Below are 16726 nucleotides of genomic sequence, written 5' to 3' on the forward strand. Positions count from 1 at the left end.
ACAATCGACTTATGATGATCCCAGCAAGGGGTTTTCCAGGCAGGTGATAAAGCAGAAGTGGTTTGCCATTGCCTTCCTCTGCAGAATATTCCTTGGAGGTCTCCCTTCCAAGTACTGACCCTGCTTAGCTTACGAGATCTGACGAGATCAGGCTATACCATGCAGTTTTCCCTCCCAAAAGAATATAATGTGTGTATAAAGTGCCATCAAGTCACAGCCGACTTATGGTGATCCCTTTTGGGGTTTTCATGGCAAGAGACTAACGGAGGTGGTTTGACAGTGCCTTCCTCTGCACAGCAACCCTGGTATTCCTTGGTGGTCTCCTATCCAAATACTAACCAGGGCTGACCCTGCTTAACTTCTGAGATCTGATGAGATCAAGCTAGCCTGGGCCATCCAGGTCAGGGCAAGGAATATAATAGATGGTCTAAAATAGAATGATCTAAAATTAAATATATCAGTGTTACAGAAGTACCCAGTAGCAAGCAGAAACCAGAGGTTATTCTTTCTGCATCCCTAAAAGCAGCTTTCAAATCAAACAACCTCACCCCACCTTCTTTAAGAGTGGGGAATAATTTCTGAAAGATAAATAATCAGCATGAAAATGTGTTTTTGTATATGAGTTGCAGTTTGTGTTCTTCGTTTGATTATATCATCCTGTAGTCAAAGATGTAATCAAATATGCAATGCTATAATAACAAAAGGAGGCAGCAGTATTTTGTCATACATCTACAATGCAGACAATTTTTGACTTACCGTGTTTCCCTGAAAATAAGACATACCCATAAAATAAGCCGTAGCAGCATTTCTAAGCATTTGCTTAATATAAGCCATACCCCGAAAATAAGGCACCCCGGGGCTGGTGTGGAGAAGACCAGGAGGAGCCCAGCTGAGCAGATGCAGTCTCCCGCGGCTGCTTCAAAGGCTCTGCAACCAGCGCACCCGGGGATGGGGTGGAAAAGACCAGGAGGAGCCCAGCTCAGCAGAGGCGGTCTCCCGCAGCCGCTTCAAAGGCCCTGCAACCAGCGCGCCCGGGCCTCTGGGGACAGGGAAGACAGGAGGAGCCCAGCTGAGCAGATGCAGTCTCCCGCGGCCACTTCAAAGGCCCGGCAACCAGCGCGCCTGGGCCTCTGGGGGCGGGACCGGAAGGGGGTGGTAAGGGGAGAACGGGAGCCGAGAGGGAGGACAGTTCTGATTCCCTCGGAATAAGACATCCCCTGAAAATAAGCCATAGTGTGTCTTCTTGAGGAAAAATAAAAATAAGACAGTGTCTTATTTTCGGGGAAACACGGTATTAAATTATAGAATGCAGATGTCAATAGAAGAAGAAGAGTTGGTTTTTATATGCCAACTTTCTCTACCACTTAAGGAAGAATTAGACCGGCTTACAATCACCTTCCTTTCCCCTCCCCACAACAGACACCCTGTGAGGTAGGTGGGGCTGAGAGAGCTGTGACTAGCCCAAGGTCACCTAGCTGGCTTCATGTGTATGAGTGCGGAAACCAACCTGGTTCATCAAATTAGCATCCATCACTCGTGGAGGAGTGGGGAATCAAACCCGTTTCTCCAAATTAGGGTCCACCGCTCCAAATCACCACTCTTAACCACTACACCACTCTGGCTCTAGAATTATACACAACATATATTTTATCCATATGAACATGTAGAATAATAAAAGATGTTTATAAATGACCACATTGGGCTATCCTTGAGTGGAGAAACAAAAGCCAGTACAGTAGGTGTTCTGTAATGCATTATTCGTAGAGATCTCAAAATCCAATGAAATTAAATTTTATCAGGTTTGTTGTAGGAATAATTCTGAGTAAACAGCTCTCTCGCTTAAAATTGGGTTGAAGAACTATACACTATTATTTATGCAGACAACATTGTTGATTGTATAATGGTTAACTTTAAACTAGTCAACTAAGTGTAAATTGAAATAGTATTAATTAAAACTAAATGTTTTTTCATGAAATTAGCTACTGAAGTAAAGGTTCCAAAACCCAGAGGGAGACCCAAATTGGTGAAGACACTTTGTCCTCCTGAGAGTGACATGTAAGTTTGTTTCTAAGCCTTCTTATTGATTTTCTTGTGAGAGGTTCTCAGCATTTTTCTTTTCTTTCAGCCCCTTAATACAGGCATCTGATAAATTATCTGTTAAACATTTATTTAAATATTTATATTTACAGATATTAGTCGTTAGTGGCTCAGTGAAGCATCTTTTAACCCCTAGTTCAGAGATGTTAATTCAAAATATGAAATACTTCTGAACACTGATCCTTGTTTACAACTTGAGTGTTTGTTTGCTGTCATCTGCTCTGAATCGCTCATGTTTTCAGCACAGGGACAGCTGTGTGAGGTTTCCTTGTTGCTCTTGCAGCTGCTGAGATAGCAGTGGCAGAGCCTCCAAGCTGTAGATTTCTCCACAGTTGCTGTCCCCCTCATAAGGAAAGGAATTTTACAAGGGTTTTTTAAATCGACAGTTTACATATCATCAAAGCATTCTCCTTCTTGGTCTGAATTCCCAGCTTTTTTCTTTTCTTTTTTTTAAAGGTCTATGTGCCCTTTCATTGTGGTGATGTAAAGGGAAAGGTGTATTTCCATAACAAAAAGGGCTAAAGACTTCTAAAAAATGTAGGCTTGGAAATTCAGAAAAACTAGTAGGTAGGTTGTTCTAACGTTATATGGCTATAATGGGATATTAATTGCCACTTTTAAAAAGGCTGTCCAGTGGGGGAGATTTGCGACTGTAGGGGACTGGGCAGGAAAGATGGCATCTATGTAGGTGGAGATTAGGAAGATCCAGACTTTCCCATCCACATGAGTGTCACCCTAGCTTTGCCACAATCTTTCCCATAACAGTAAAGCAATGTAGGGTTGAGAAAGACTGCAGGAAAGATGGGGAAATTCTGTGAGATGCATGGAAGCACCACAATACTGTGGGAAAGCAGATGGAAAAAATGGGTTGGGCCCCTTTGGTTGCCAAGTTAGACTTGCATCCCCAAATCAGACTTTCATCCCCAAATCCTCATTCTTCAGTTTCTCCATAACCCACTCCACTGTGCCATCTTCTTGCTCTTAAGAAATGCAGGTTCATGTTTTGATCCTTCAATCTAGATGAAATTTCAACAAACACCCTAAAAGCAGCTGGTGGAGAAGATTCATTGTGTGTGGGGAGGGGGTTGCAAAGTTTAATTGTTTTTACTTTCATAGAATCATAGAGTTGGAAGGAACCACCAGGGTCATCTAGTCCAACCCCCTGCACAATACAGGAAATTCCAAACTACCCCACACACACCCATACTCCATGCCCAGAAGATGGCCAAGGGGCCCTCCCTCTCATGATCTTCCTAAGGTCATAGAATCAGCATTGCTGACAGATGGCCATCTAACCTCTTCTTAAAAACCTCCAGGGAAGGAGAGCTTACCACCTCCCGAGGAAGCCTTTTCCACTGAGGAACTGCTCTAACTGTTAGAAAATTCTTCCTAATGTCTAGACGGAAACTGTTTTGATTTAATTTCAACCCGTTGGTTCTGGTCCGACCTTCTAGAGCACTGGTTCCCAACTGGGGGTCCGTGGACTCCCAGGGGTCCGCGAGAACGAAATTAAGGTCCGCGAAACAAAGTTATAAACCCATAATAAATTAATATTTTCAATTAAAATTTCTCTATTATAAAATATATATTCAAATATTATTCTAAGTTTAATATTTAACTAACAGTTATGATTGAAGTTTATTTTCAAAATCTTGGAATTTTTATTTTAAACCTTGGGGTCCCTGCACTGAACAAAAAAGTCCTAGTGGTCCCTGGTCAAAAAAAGGTTGGGAACCAGTGTTCTAGAGCAACAGAAAACAACTTGGCACCCTTCTCTATATGAGAGCCCTTCAAGTACTTGAAGATGGTTATCATATCCCTTCTCAGTCTTCTCCTCTTCAGGCTAAACATACCCAGCTCCTTCAACCTTTCTTCATAGGACTTGGTCTTTAGACCCCTCACCATTTTTGTTGCCCTCCTCTGGACACGTTCCAGCTTGTCTACATCTTTCTTTAATTGAGGTGCCCAAAACTGAATACTCTAGGTGAGTTCTAACCAGAGCAGAGTAAAGTTCTCACACCATCACTTCACGTGATCTGGACACTATACTTCTATTGATACAGCCCACGATCGCATTTGCCTTTTTAGCTACCGCATCACACTGCTGACTCATGTTCAGTGTTTGGTCTACTAAGACTTCAAGATCCTTTTCGCACACACTACTGCTCAGACAAGTCTCCCATCCTATAAATATGCATTTTATTTTTCCTACTTAAGTGCAGAACTTTACATTTATCTTTGTTGAAGTGCATTTTATTAGTTTTAGCCCAATTCTCCAGCCTGTCAAGATCATCCTGTGTCCTTGCTCTGTCTTCTACCATATTTGCTACCCCTCCCAATTTATTATAATCTGCCAATTTAATAGGCATCCCCTCTATTCCTTCATCCAAATCATTTATAAAGATGTTGAACAACACAGGGCCCAGGACAAAACCCTGAGGAACTCCACTAGTCACTTCTCTCCAAGTGGATGAGGAACCATTAACAGGATATTTCGTGACAGATCGCACTCTTTAGGTGCGATCTGTCAACCAGTTACAGATCCACGTAACAGAAATAGGTTCTAAACCGCATTTCCCAATTTGTCAACAAGAATATTATGGGGAACCTTATCAAAAGCCTTACTGAAATCAAGATAAACTATGTCTACAGCATTCCCCCGATCCAGCAAGGCTTCCTGTGGCTTAAATTATCCCTGTTGGGGGAAGAACACAGGTTACATGGGTTGCCTACCTTTTTTTTTCTTACCAGAGTTTATTTCATCAGGGGAGAGGCTGTTTGAATGGAAGAATTAAAAGAATTAAAAACAAACCTTCCTCAAAACAAAATGTGATAGATTGGTGATGAAAACAATCTGAAATACCTATTTCTTTATGTGAAACTCTTACAGTGCAATTTAAACAGAGTTGCACTCTGAACTTGATGGGTCTTTGGTCGGATCCAGCAAGGCTCCTCTTACGTTCTAAGCTGTGAGCTCCAGTAGGGGGAAAAGAGACAGGAGACCTCCCATTGTTCCTGTGTGTATGCATTTTTAAAGCTTGAGATGGGGGAGGTCTATTTTTAAACAGCATGGAGCGAAAGTGTGATGGGAGTTAAACCACGTCTTGTTCTATGTCTTATTGTAGTCACTGAAACTTTTTTCTCCCAGCCCAGTTATCTTCTGCTATTGAAACCTAGCTGAGAGAAAAAATGTTTTAAGCTCCAGAGCACAGAGCGAAGGAACAAGAGAAAGCATTTGGCTCCCCTCACTTATGTGCTTTATTGTTATTCAGAAATAGACTATGCCTAATCCCCCACCGAGGGATCTTTCTTGGGAAGGAGTAAAAACTCAAGCCATATCTCATTGTACCGGCTGTAGAAGTGAGAATTTTTGTTCATCTTCGTTTTTGTGCAGCTCCACATTGGGACTGTGCCTGGGCGCAGGCCTGTTGCTGGAAGAGACTTCTAGCTAAAAAGCTTGTGAGGGGGTACCCCTCCCAATGGAGTTCATCGGAGGCTTCATGCCTAAACCTTCCTGTGCCCCATCTCCCTCAGTTCCTTCTCTGCTACCGCTGACATTGCACACTCTAGCTAGCTGCTTCTTCACTGTTCTGTTCTTTGCTCTTCATCGACATTTTCCCCAGTGTTGTGAGTGTGTGGACAGCTTGGCTCATCTAACCTCTATTTCATCATGTTTGTGGATCTAAAGCTGTTTTTTATCGCTCTTGCTTGGATTATGGCCTCCAAACCCTTATTCAAGAAGTGTTCCCATTGTGGGACAAAGATGACACATGTGGACGAGCATGACACTTGCATTTTTTGTCTGGGAGAGACTCACAATGTTACATCCTGTATGGTGTGCCAGAAGTTCACCTCTAAGGATGGATCTGACAGGGCTGTCCTGTGGCAAAAAACTCTGCGACCCTGCCTCAGCCAGGTTCCGAGACTCCTAAAAGAGCATCTTCATCCAAGTCACTTCCATCCAGGGTCTCTCTCCCAGTTCCAACTGACTCAGCTTCTATCCAGCTGGTTCATCAACTGAATGTCCTTCATCCTCCAAGGCTCCTTTGACTTCCACACATAAGCACCACTCATTTGACCATAAAAAGTGCTCTGGTTCCAAGCTGCCATCTAAGAAGCACAAGCAAAAATCGGAAGCATTTGGATACCCCCTCCAAGCCTACATGGCTTGAAAAGCCGGTTCTGCTCTCTAAGCACCCTCCCCAAGACACCGTCAGTTAATTCCACCTCCCCGTTTCCATCATTCTCAGATGTTGAACTCAAACCCCAACTAACGAAGGTTCTCAGTCCTTCGTTGCTCTGGACTTTCTGAAGTGGCATCAGACCTCAGTTCTGCCTGCCCCTCTTCTATCCCCTAATCAAATACAAGATTGGGTCAAGCTCTGCCACTCAAGACAACTGGATCTATCAGGCAGATGCTTGGATCACACCTCAGTCTCATCATACCTGGCCTCAGTTCCAACCAGCTCTCTCGGCTTCACACCAGCTTTCCTACCAGCCCTGGATCCTGTCGGTTCCGAACAGGCTGAGGATGAAGCAGATCCCTCGGTTTACAGCTCTGAGAGAAGATCGGAGACTTCTCCTGATGGACCCCGGCTCTGTCTCCAATACTGAGCGTGGTAGACCTGTCTCCCCTACTGAGGACTCTAAACTTCATGTTGAGCAGATGCTCAGAATTGCCCAAGCTTGACTTCTCTGCATCTCAGGACAAACCTCAGTACAAAAAACTCAGTAGACTGTATCCAGACTCTCCCAACTTTGTTTCCTGACCTTTATTAGAAGGTCTCCCTGATTTGGCTCAGCCACTGCTTCAACCAAAAAACTCGAGAACCTTTACCGGATTGAACAGGAGTTTGCTGAATTGCTTTCCATCCACCCTTCACTATTGTCCATTGTGGCCACAGCGATGCAGGCTCGCCAGTGATCCGTTCTGCACTCAACCCCTGCCAACAGGGAAAGCTGTCGCCTGAACTCAATGGGTAGAAAGGTTTACACCTCTACCTCACTAAACTACAAGATAGCCAATTACCAGGTAATCATGGCTGGCTATTAGCTCCACCTGTGGGAGAAACTTAGCCCCCACCTGGAATCTATTCCTGAAGAGTCTACATCCCAGATCCAGCTGATTCAAGCTGAAGCTGTGAGAGTTTCCAAACACAGGATGCAGCTGGGAAACATGCCCCAGAGACCTTAGCTAGAGGCCTTGCCACAGCAGTTACCATTCGCCATCACCTGGTTATGTAACACTGGTCTGTTAGTGGATATCCTTGCACAAGTTGAGGACCTTCCTTTTGAGGGTTCAACTCTCTTTTCCTTGAATACAACAGAATTTCTCACCAATATCAAGAAGAAGCAGCAGACTGCCAAGTCTTTAGGAATCACCCCTCTTCACCAACAATCCAGGGAGAGGTTTACCCAGCACCAACGTGGCTTTACAGTATATGATTCTGCGGTGCAAAACTATTGAGTCTGGAATTTTTGAGGTGTTGGCACGTGATTGGTCAGTCGACCATATTAATAAATTTGGGAGAAGAAAAAATGGCTTTGCGACCCTTTCTTTCAAAACCAGTGCCCTTACCTACAACAGAAACAACAGTATCCTCCTCGTAAATCTCACTACCAACAGGCATACAAGAAATCCAAAATTCATCTAGGCCCAGGTCCCAACCCACTACCCTCCAAGAGCCAATAGCAGCAGAGCCAATGTTTCTGACCATCGTCACCTGCACCCACTGAGCCAGCCCCCTTTCTGGACAGGTTAACTCACTACTACTCTGAGTGGTCCGTGATTTGCTCTGATTCTTGGGTGCTTCAGATTATTAAGGAAGGTTATTGCTTGGTATTTAGATGTTTACCCCCATGTTCACCCCCTTGTTCTGCCAGGTATAGCCTGTTTTGCTGAGCTCATGTCTTAGCTACATGACCTTATGCTGAAGGATGTGGTTCAACAGGTTCCCCCTGTTGGGGTTTTTTCTCCAGAGTGTTTGTGGTTGACAAAAAGGATAGTGGACATAGGCCCATTCTGGATTTGAGAAATTTAAATAAATATCTGTGCATTGCTAAATATAGGATGGTCTCCTTACCTGCTATAATGGAGTTTCTTCTTCCAGATGCCTGGCAGGCTGTCCCTGATCTCAAGGACACCTATTTTCATATTTCAGTTCACCAATCACATAGGAAATCCCTACTGTTCAGGCAGGGACGACATATCTTTCAATATTTGATGCTTTCCTTTGGGCTGGTTACTGCCCTCAGGGTCTTCACCAAGTGCATGGCCGTGGTAGTAGTTCATCTATGGACCCTAGGATGCACCATTTTTCCTTACCTGGATGACTGACTACTTTCAGCCCAGTCTAGGGAACTTCTCCACTCTCAGATTTACTTGGTAGTCTCAACCTGTCTCAAATTGGGTCTGGTTATCAACTGGGAAAAGTCTAAACTGCTTCCCTCTCAGAGGGTTCAGTTCATGGGCACTATACTTGACTCCAAGGTCAGTCAAGCATTTTTACCCCCTAACAGGGCCATTGCATTGAAGTGAGCTTTACAGATTATCCAGCACAATCGTCGACAGTTGGTTAGGTCAATTCAAAGGATGCTTGGTCTCATGGCCTCAGCCACAGCAGTGGTAGCAAATGCCCTCCTAACCATGAGAGTAGTGAAGCTATGGTTTGTTAATAGGTATACCCCTTTCTACCATACACCTCGTCACCCTTTCTCAATACCTAGGCAGGTAACAAGGTCCTTGTCTTGGTGGTTGAATGACAACAACCTTAATTGTGGTATTCCTTTTGGACACTAGTCACCTCATCATACCCTTACTCTACTGATGCCTCCCTGTTGGGTTGGGGTGCACACTGTCTAGGACATTCTGTCCAGGGTGTTTAGGAAATTGACCAGGCTCTGCCTCCCATAAATGTTCTCGAATCGAATTGCATACAATCAGATTTTCCCTTATCTCCTTTTCGGGCATCTTGCAAGATTCAAGAATTTTGGTTCAAACAGACAACACTTCCACTCTTTACTGCTTAAACAAGCAGGGTGGCACTGTTTCCAAGGCCTTGTGCAATGAGGCTCTTCTTTTGTGGAAGGTGGCCATCCAGCACAGCATCTCTCTCCAGGCAATCCATATAACAGAAGTGCGAAACACTCTGGCCAATGAGCTCAGTCACACCTTTCAGACCAGTCACGAATGGGCCATACAGGAAGAGGTCCTGGATCCTATATTTGTGGAGTGGGGTACCCCTCAAGTGGATCTGTTCACCACCTTCAACAACAAGAAGGCCCCCCAGTTCAGATTTCTTTCCTCTTGCCCCGCTGTGAGCTCTCTTACTGTACCTCTAGGTGCCTTTTTTGCTTACGGTGGCAGTCAGGAACTGAGGGAGAGGGGGTGCGCTTCCATGGAGCATGTGACGGTTTAGGCATGAAGCCTCCAACACACTCTGTTAGGATGGACGCCCCCTTAGTAGCTTTATAGCTAGATGTCTCTTCTGGTAGCAGGCCTGTGCACAGTCCCAGTGTGTGTCAGCATGAAGACCTTGATGAACAACAGTTACAGGTAAGTGCAGCTCTGTTTTTCTTCTAAAATGGGGGTCCATTCTCCTATTGGTCTGAAATGGTGTAGGAAAGATTCCTTGGATATCAGCAGGGCTCTTTTTGTAGTGGTACTCGCCAGTACTGAGTACCAGCCCCCTTTCAGGGGCTGTTCCAAGTCCTGAGGGTGGTATTGGTAGAAATTGGTGCAACCTTGTATATAGGTACCAGCACTTCTTTTAAACAAAAGAAGCACAGGACAGCAGTATAAAACCTATGTTAATTTTATCCTATTTGGATGAAAAACAAAAGTTACAGCCAGATACGCTTCTCATGGAACCCAACAGAAACAAAGAAAATAAATATGCCATCTTTGTCTGCCGCTAGTTTTTAAAGAGTTGCTGCAGTGACTAGACAGTGGATTTAGGGTTCTTTCATCCAACTAGTTGCCCAAATATAATCATCTGCAGGAATGTGTGTATTTTCCACTCAGCAGGAATTGCATTGAGGTTCCAGTTGAATAAATATGTGCATCCATGTGTTGACTGTATGCCACTTGCCCAGTTCCCGAGAGCCAGTTTTGAGCACCAGTAATAACACATATCATAAGATCTGCTTGTACAGCTCTTATGTTGAGATTCCATTTCATACAACTAATGGTGCCTTCAGTCCTTGCATGTTAACCAGCAGTACCATGCTTTATTGGAGTTGGTTTGCATAGGGTGAGGGGAGGTGCTGCTAGCTATATGAACCAACTCTTAGATATCTGGGTAATGACTCACTTAAAGGCATTTACATCACAAAGAAGGGATTTGAGTCTGGCTGCCGGGAGAAAATAAATCATGTTCTGTTTTTTTGGGGATTATTTTAGTGTTCATGAGGAAGATAAGAATAAAAGAAAGGGAGCTGAAGAAAAACCACCCAAAAAACAGCAGAAAAGGGATGAGGAAAGTAATAGGGAAGAAGAAAAACTAAGGAAAGATGCAGACAAAAAAGAGGGCAAAAAGGAAGTTGAGACAAAAAGGAAAAACATTGCTAAAGTGGGATCAGCATCAGCCTCTGATTCTGAAGAAGATGGCGAAGAGCAGGAAGGAAATAAAGTATGTATTCTGTTTGTTTGTGTTCCTTTTCAGTCAGGGAGGAAATGCTGGTCAGTTGTAGGCATGTGAAGCTACATTAAATTACAGCATCTGGAACACAGGCTGCATTCAGACATCTCAGTAAATTCTAATCAGAAATTTGTCAGTGTCTGGCACAACCACATATTGGTGTTTGCAAACATAATAGCAAACTGGAGCTTAATCAGACTCCATGTCCTTGAGGAGATGAGCGGGGAGCACTTGAGTTCAGCAAATGAGCTGTGATACTATCAGACAATGACAAATCTCTGTTTAAATAAGTTTGTTGTGATGTCTGCATGCATTCCAAGTTCCTACTGCTGCTTAGGGCTCTAACTACACTTCCTTGGAACCTCTGCTCATGCAAATTCGGCAGCAAAGCAAAGCTGTTGCCAGCTTTAATGGTATCCAGGATGAATATCTCAAATATTTGGGGGGGCTTGTTTATACCTGATGTGATTTCACTGGCCTTGTTGACGTAATGGAATGCCTGAATTATTATACTGATGATATATAGCACATTTTTTGAATATACATGCTGAGGTATTTCATGATGTCGAGCCTTTGGGAATTTGATTTCAATGTATCGAAGTATATTTTGAAAACCAATACAGTAATGGGACCAAGAATGCAAAATTTATAGTGCTTGAAATTGCACTATAATTTTTCCTGCTTTGATTCTGCAAGTGTTATATTGCTTTCAAAATGTTTTCCCCTGTGATGTCAATACCATTGTTAGATTGAAACCGCTAAAAAGTATCTTGACTATTGATGTTTTCTAACATCGTCAAAAAAGAAACTCAAGTTTTGGGACATTTTAGTTTACGGCTACTTTCTAATTGGATTATTTTGTTTTCTTATATATGTCTCACATATTAATAGTGAACAATGAATAAATATTGAACAATGAAGGATTAAACTCTTGTTCATAGATATTCATAAGTCTGTAGCTCCTTACAGGTAGTTGGCTTTAGTGTCTAAAATACTGTTTTCTCTTCCATTCAAAACTAAAATGAACTAGAAGAAAAAAGGAAGAAATGTTCAAGGGACTTATAGAAGGAATATTTTAAAAGCTCAACATGAGCGTGAAGCGGTTGAAAGAAAACGTAAGCAGGAAGAGCAAATGGAAACAGAGCTGTGAGTATAACTTCAGTGATTGTACAGATATTTAATAGTTATGTGACTAAGGTGGTAATACATGAAGAAATATGCCTTCATATTTTACCTGGTCATACCTTTGTGAGCAGCATTTGGTCTGTTATGAAGTATGTACATGAATGTTCCTTGTAATTCTTCTTTAACAAGCTGTGTATTAATTTAAAAACCTATATTTCATTTGAGTTATTCTGTAGTTAATTAGAAAAGAAAATGGAAACTGAAGCACCTTCCAGCAAATCATAAACAACAACAAAACCAGAACAGACGTCTTTCCTGAACCATAACAGAATCCAGATTCCCACTTGTCTTTGAAGACAGAATCACAACATAAGTAATAAAAATACAAGTAGTCAGTTCAGAATAAGAGTTGAACTAAAAACCTGATATGCTAAACATTCATGGCCAAACAAGAATTAAATTATGGCAATGTAAAACCAACATGTCAGAAGAATGAGAAATATAGCCAGTTATAGAAGTATAACTAGTTATAGGACTCATAGACGTTTATGCTGGAATAAATATTGTTAGCCTTTAAAGTGTCATTAGCCTCCTGTTTTATTTTGCTGCTATACATTAACATAGCTCCCCTTCTGGAATTATTCCCAAATAAGTGTGCACAGTATTGTAGTTCTGAATATCTGAAGCTGCCTTCTACTGAGTCAGACCATTGGTCCAGCCAGCTCAGCATTGTCTACCCTGAAAGCTGTGGGCTTTGAGCGTCTTTGTGGTAGACTCCCTCATGGTCTTACTCCCCACACTGATGCTGGGTGTCAGCATGGCCAGACTCAGAAAGCTGGGGAGAATGTGTATCCATTCAGCTGGAGTCGATGAGATCTTCCAACAAGCCCCTTTGCAGTGTCCTTTTTGTTGCACAGGTGTCAAAAAATAGACTGATGCACTTTCGTTGGCCCGAGGGAAATATGGCATTCCCCTCCTAATCCACGAGTGCTGTCCTGCTGGCCTCCCTTCTCTTCCTGTCCCCTCTTCTTCCTCTTGTTTGAATGCTATAAATGATGAGTGCTGTCAATTTTAATTCATATTTTAGCTTAATTTATATATGCCACTCTGAGCCCAACTTGTCGGGATAGAGTGGCCCCAAAATCTAATTTATTATTATTAAATTATTAAAATGTATGACACGGCATCAGCATATTCCAAGTTTTCCTGACCCTGTAAGCAGCAGCCAATAAAGACAAGGGGAAATGCAAAACTTAATGAATGATACATGTCCGGGATTTTAATCATGCATTTCTAAGAAAGAGCAGGAAAAGAGGGGCTGCTGGTTTCAGTGGCAGCCACACAGCTCTCGTCACATATAGTTCCCACCTTAACTGCATAGGTTTAAACTGCCTTTTACAACCAGTTCTTTCCGACTTGGTCAATGATCAGCATAGTTTCTCTTTTCTAACCCTCCTTCCAGTCACCCAGATGCCAATGTGCCCTCTGCTGGGCCTACTGTCTAGTATATTCTCTCTCCATACACAGTATTACACCATGTTCTCTTTTGATAGAATTAAAGATTTAAGTATATAATTGACAGTACCCTAACCCTAGATAGGCTACATCATTTTACTAATCAGTCAATATCCATCATCTTGCTGGAAGAAATGTAGCAAAACTAGCTCCTATTTTCATACCTGGCTGGAATGTGTCAAGACACAATGCTTTCAGCTACTAATTCAATACCATATCAGTAAAATAACAGGTTGTTACATTCCCTTACAACCCCAGTAATTTTATTGGGAGTTTTAAACTACAAAACAATCCCTCAAAACAAAAGGGAATCAACAGTATTGTTAATTAACAGCAGCCTAACTCCTAACTGCAAAAACCTGGAACAAAACCACTTACTTTCAGAAGCTGTTATAATAAAATATGGGGAATCATGAAAATGGACAAGATCTTGGCACAATTGAAAAGTATGGAAAATCCCAGTTGTACCTCAGAGAAATGGTTCCCATTTATTTCATATGCAGAATCAGTGAAATTTAATCTAAATTTAAACCAAAATAAATATACTGAAAGAAACAAAATTATAGTATGTTTATTTAAAATTGTGATAATGTATAATAATGTAGTGTACTGTTGACAAGAATTTAATTGTCAGCTTTCACTTTCTATCTTTATAATAAGGCAAAAGATCCAGGTCTTTGTAAAATAGGTTCTTCTTCTTTATTTCAGGATTCTGTTATTGTCAATGTGTTACAATTACAGATTTTAAAATAAAAAGTTTTTAAAATTAGAGATCTAAAATGTCCCACTCCAAATTTGAAGGTAGGAGAGACCACCCACATCAATCTTAGCAATCTAGATTGTGCCACAAGAGCTGGTATCATGATGTACCACAGGCAGCCAGTCAATTACATATGATATAAACCAGATACTTGAAAGGGTCTTGAAGCAAGTAGTACTTTCTCCCTTTTCTGGTCTTTGTGTATTTACTTGATCGAAGTTTCAATTTTGAATGTATGTACCTAGTATTGGGACAAGGTGGGAATTTTGCACTGCTGGGATGGTCTCACATGTAGCATTGAGTACTTCAGGATTTTTCAGTCACAAAACTTCTTCAGTAGCCCACACATGTGAGGGTCATACAGCCTATCTGTTCCCCCACACAAACACCCAGTGATAAAATGCTGCATGATCTGGTAATGGAAACTCTACATTTCCCTTGCCATTGTCAGACCATTATTTCAACAGGCCTAGACTTGAAGATGCAAGACTGCTGCAACGTTTCAGAAAAGTTAGGAATATCTGCCCCTAAAGACGAAGGGATCTGTGTGGCTTTCTTGATGGCCCTGATTACTCTGTGGAATATGGAAGTGACCCTAGCAGTTGACAAAGTGACTCCTAGATGCCCTCTTCCATCCTGCAGAACCCTTTCTCCACCTTTGCGTCATTTACTCAGGCTCCTCAGTAGTAGGCAAACAGTAGCTGGTACATAAGTGGAGAAAATCTTGAAGGGAACATACCTATACAGAAGTATATAGTTGTGCCTGCTTTGTGGTGGTGATGGCAGCAAAGACTTTAATGTGTGGAGGTTTTTATTGTTTTACTAAACTGATAGCTGCCATGAGCTCCTGCTAGAGGAAATGCAGGATATAAATATTTAAAGTAAATTTACAAAGTGACCCTTGTGGTACTAGGGTGTACATTCTCCAAAGACATCACCTAGCATCTGGAAGGATTTTTTACTTTGGGTTATACATAATTGCTAAACACAGAATTTGTTTATAGACAAGCAGTATCTTCATGATCTTGTCTGCAAGCTCTTAAGCAATACAGCAGTCTCCCAGGGTGCGGGCTCCAAGAACCTAGACAGTTCAAAGACAATTACTTGCTTTATCTCTCACTGCAAATTAGCACTATAATTAAATATTTACGTTTTACAATGTAAATTTGAACTGAATCAGTTCAGATATGCAGATTCTGTTACTTTATTGGCCAAAGCAAACAAAAGAACTAGTTAAAATTACCCATGTAATCTGATCGGTCTGTTCTGTATTGTAATGCTTTCTGCCTATGCTATTCAGACTCACCATGCAACTCTGTCTTATTCCTGAGATGCTTTGTTAATTGTCTTGTAGGGCATTTCACCATTTTATGCTTGTAAGTGTAAGCTATGATTTAAAATGTGTGCTTTTGATAGACAAAACAAAGAAGAAGGCAAGAAACCAGAAGCGAAGAAGATGGAGAAAAAGCGAGGTCAGTACTGCAAACTTGCTCTTTAGTTCACTTCAAAGTTTTAGACAGTTAATAAGTTCTTACCAAGCTGCACCTGAGTTTTGTCATACAGCAGATAGTGACATCATTTCAGGATCCTTAGAACAGTTATGGCATTAGATAACTGTTTTATATGTTAAAATGTTTCTCAGTGTTATGGGCATTTGCTGATAAAACTAAATGTCGTCTTGATATGTGAGTGACTTTGAAAATCCTAAAACATTAAGCCCTGAGTGCATATGTATTCTAATATAAATTATCAGTTTGTCTGCTGAATGGTTTTCAATAAAAATGCTGGCTATTTTAATTTTTTTCAGAGACTGTGTTCTAGCCATTTGCTTAAAGTCTATCAATCTTCTTTTGAGGAGAATCAAAATAATGCTAGTTTATATTGTTAGGATTATTAATGTTAGTTTTTCAATTCTCCTTATAGAACACCAGTCTAGTGGCATTTTAAAAAGTAACAAAATGCAATCTAGCATAAGCTTCTTATGTAGATCAGGCCTGTACATCAGGCCTCACTTCATCCGATGTATTGAAGTGTACATCCATTAGGCTGATGCTTTTATACTTGCAACTGAATAGCTGGCAGCAGGCAGGAGAGATGATATATTATAGATAGACCAATTTAAAGCAAGATTCAATAATGAGCAAACATATTCAGAGTAAATGAGAGCTACTGCCTACTGTTGTTATATAAACCAAAGTAGGATTGCTCTAAAATCTAGTGCAAGATAAACTGATACATTGTGAAGTTGTAGGGGTATAGCTGAACTAACTGATCTACCTTTAGTTTTTATTTGATCTTGTTCTCTATAACATCTGTTCTTCCCCGCCGTTCTGTTGTGAATATAAAAACAACAGCCTAACAGATGCTAGCTCCTGTGCATCTGATGAAGTGAGCTCTGACTCATGATAGTTTACAGTATATTGGAATAAATTCTAGTAATCTTTAAGGTGCCATGGGACTCCTATTTTATTTTGTTGCTACAGACCTATCTGGAATGATCAATTATGCTATATTTTACTTTGTTATTCATTCATTCAGAGGTATCAAATATTTTTTCTTCTAATGGATTTTAAATTCACTATCCTTAAAG

The 16726-nt window shown here is 41.4% G+C and overlaps 1 protein-coding gene across 1 annotated transcript in view; it reads left to right on the forward strand.

Moving 5' to 3' along the window:
- The window catches only part of PSIP1 (PC4 and SRSF1 interacting protein 1), a 43183-nt gene that overhangs the window by 17043 nt on the left and 9414 nt on the right, over positions 1–16726 (forward strand). The window contains exons 8-11 of the mRNA XM_056847985.1: positions 1980–2055; positions 10499–10727; positions 11767–11882; positions 15553–15608. Of these exons, the coding sequence (XP_056703963.1) occupies positions 1980–2055; positions 10499–10727; positions 11767–11882; positions 15553–15608 (477 nt within the window). The remainder of the gene's footprint in view (positions 1–1979; positions 2056–10498; positions 10728–11766; positions 11883–15552; positions 15609–16726) is intronic.

The sequence above is a fragment of the Euleptes europaea genome, chromosome 4 (genome assembly GCF_029931775.1).
Source record: "Euleptes europaea isolate rEulEur1 chromosome 4, rEulEur1.hap1, whole genome shotgun sequence".
Lineage (NCBI taxonomy): Eukaryota > Metazoa > Chordata > Lepidosauria > Squamata > Sphaerodactylidae > Euleptes > Euleptes europaea.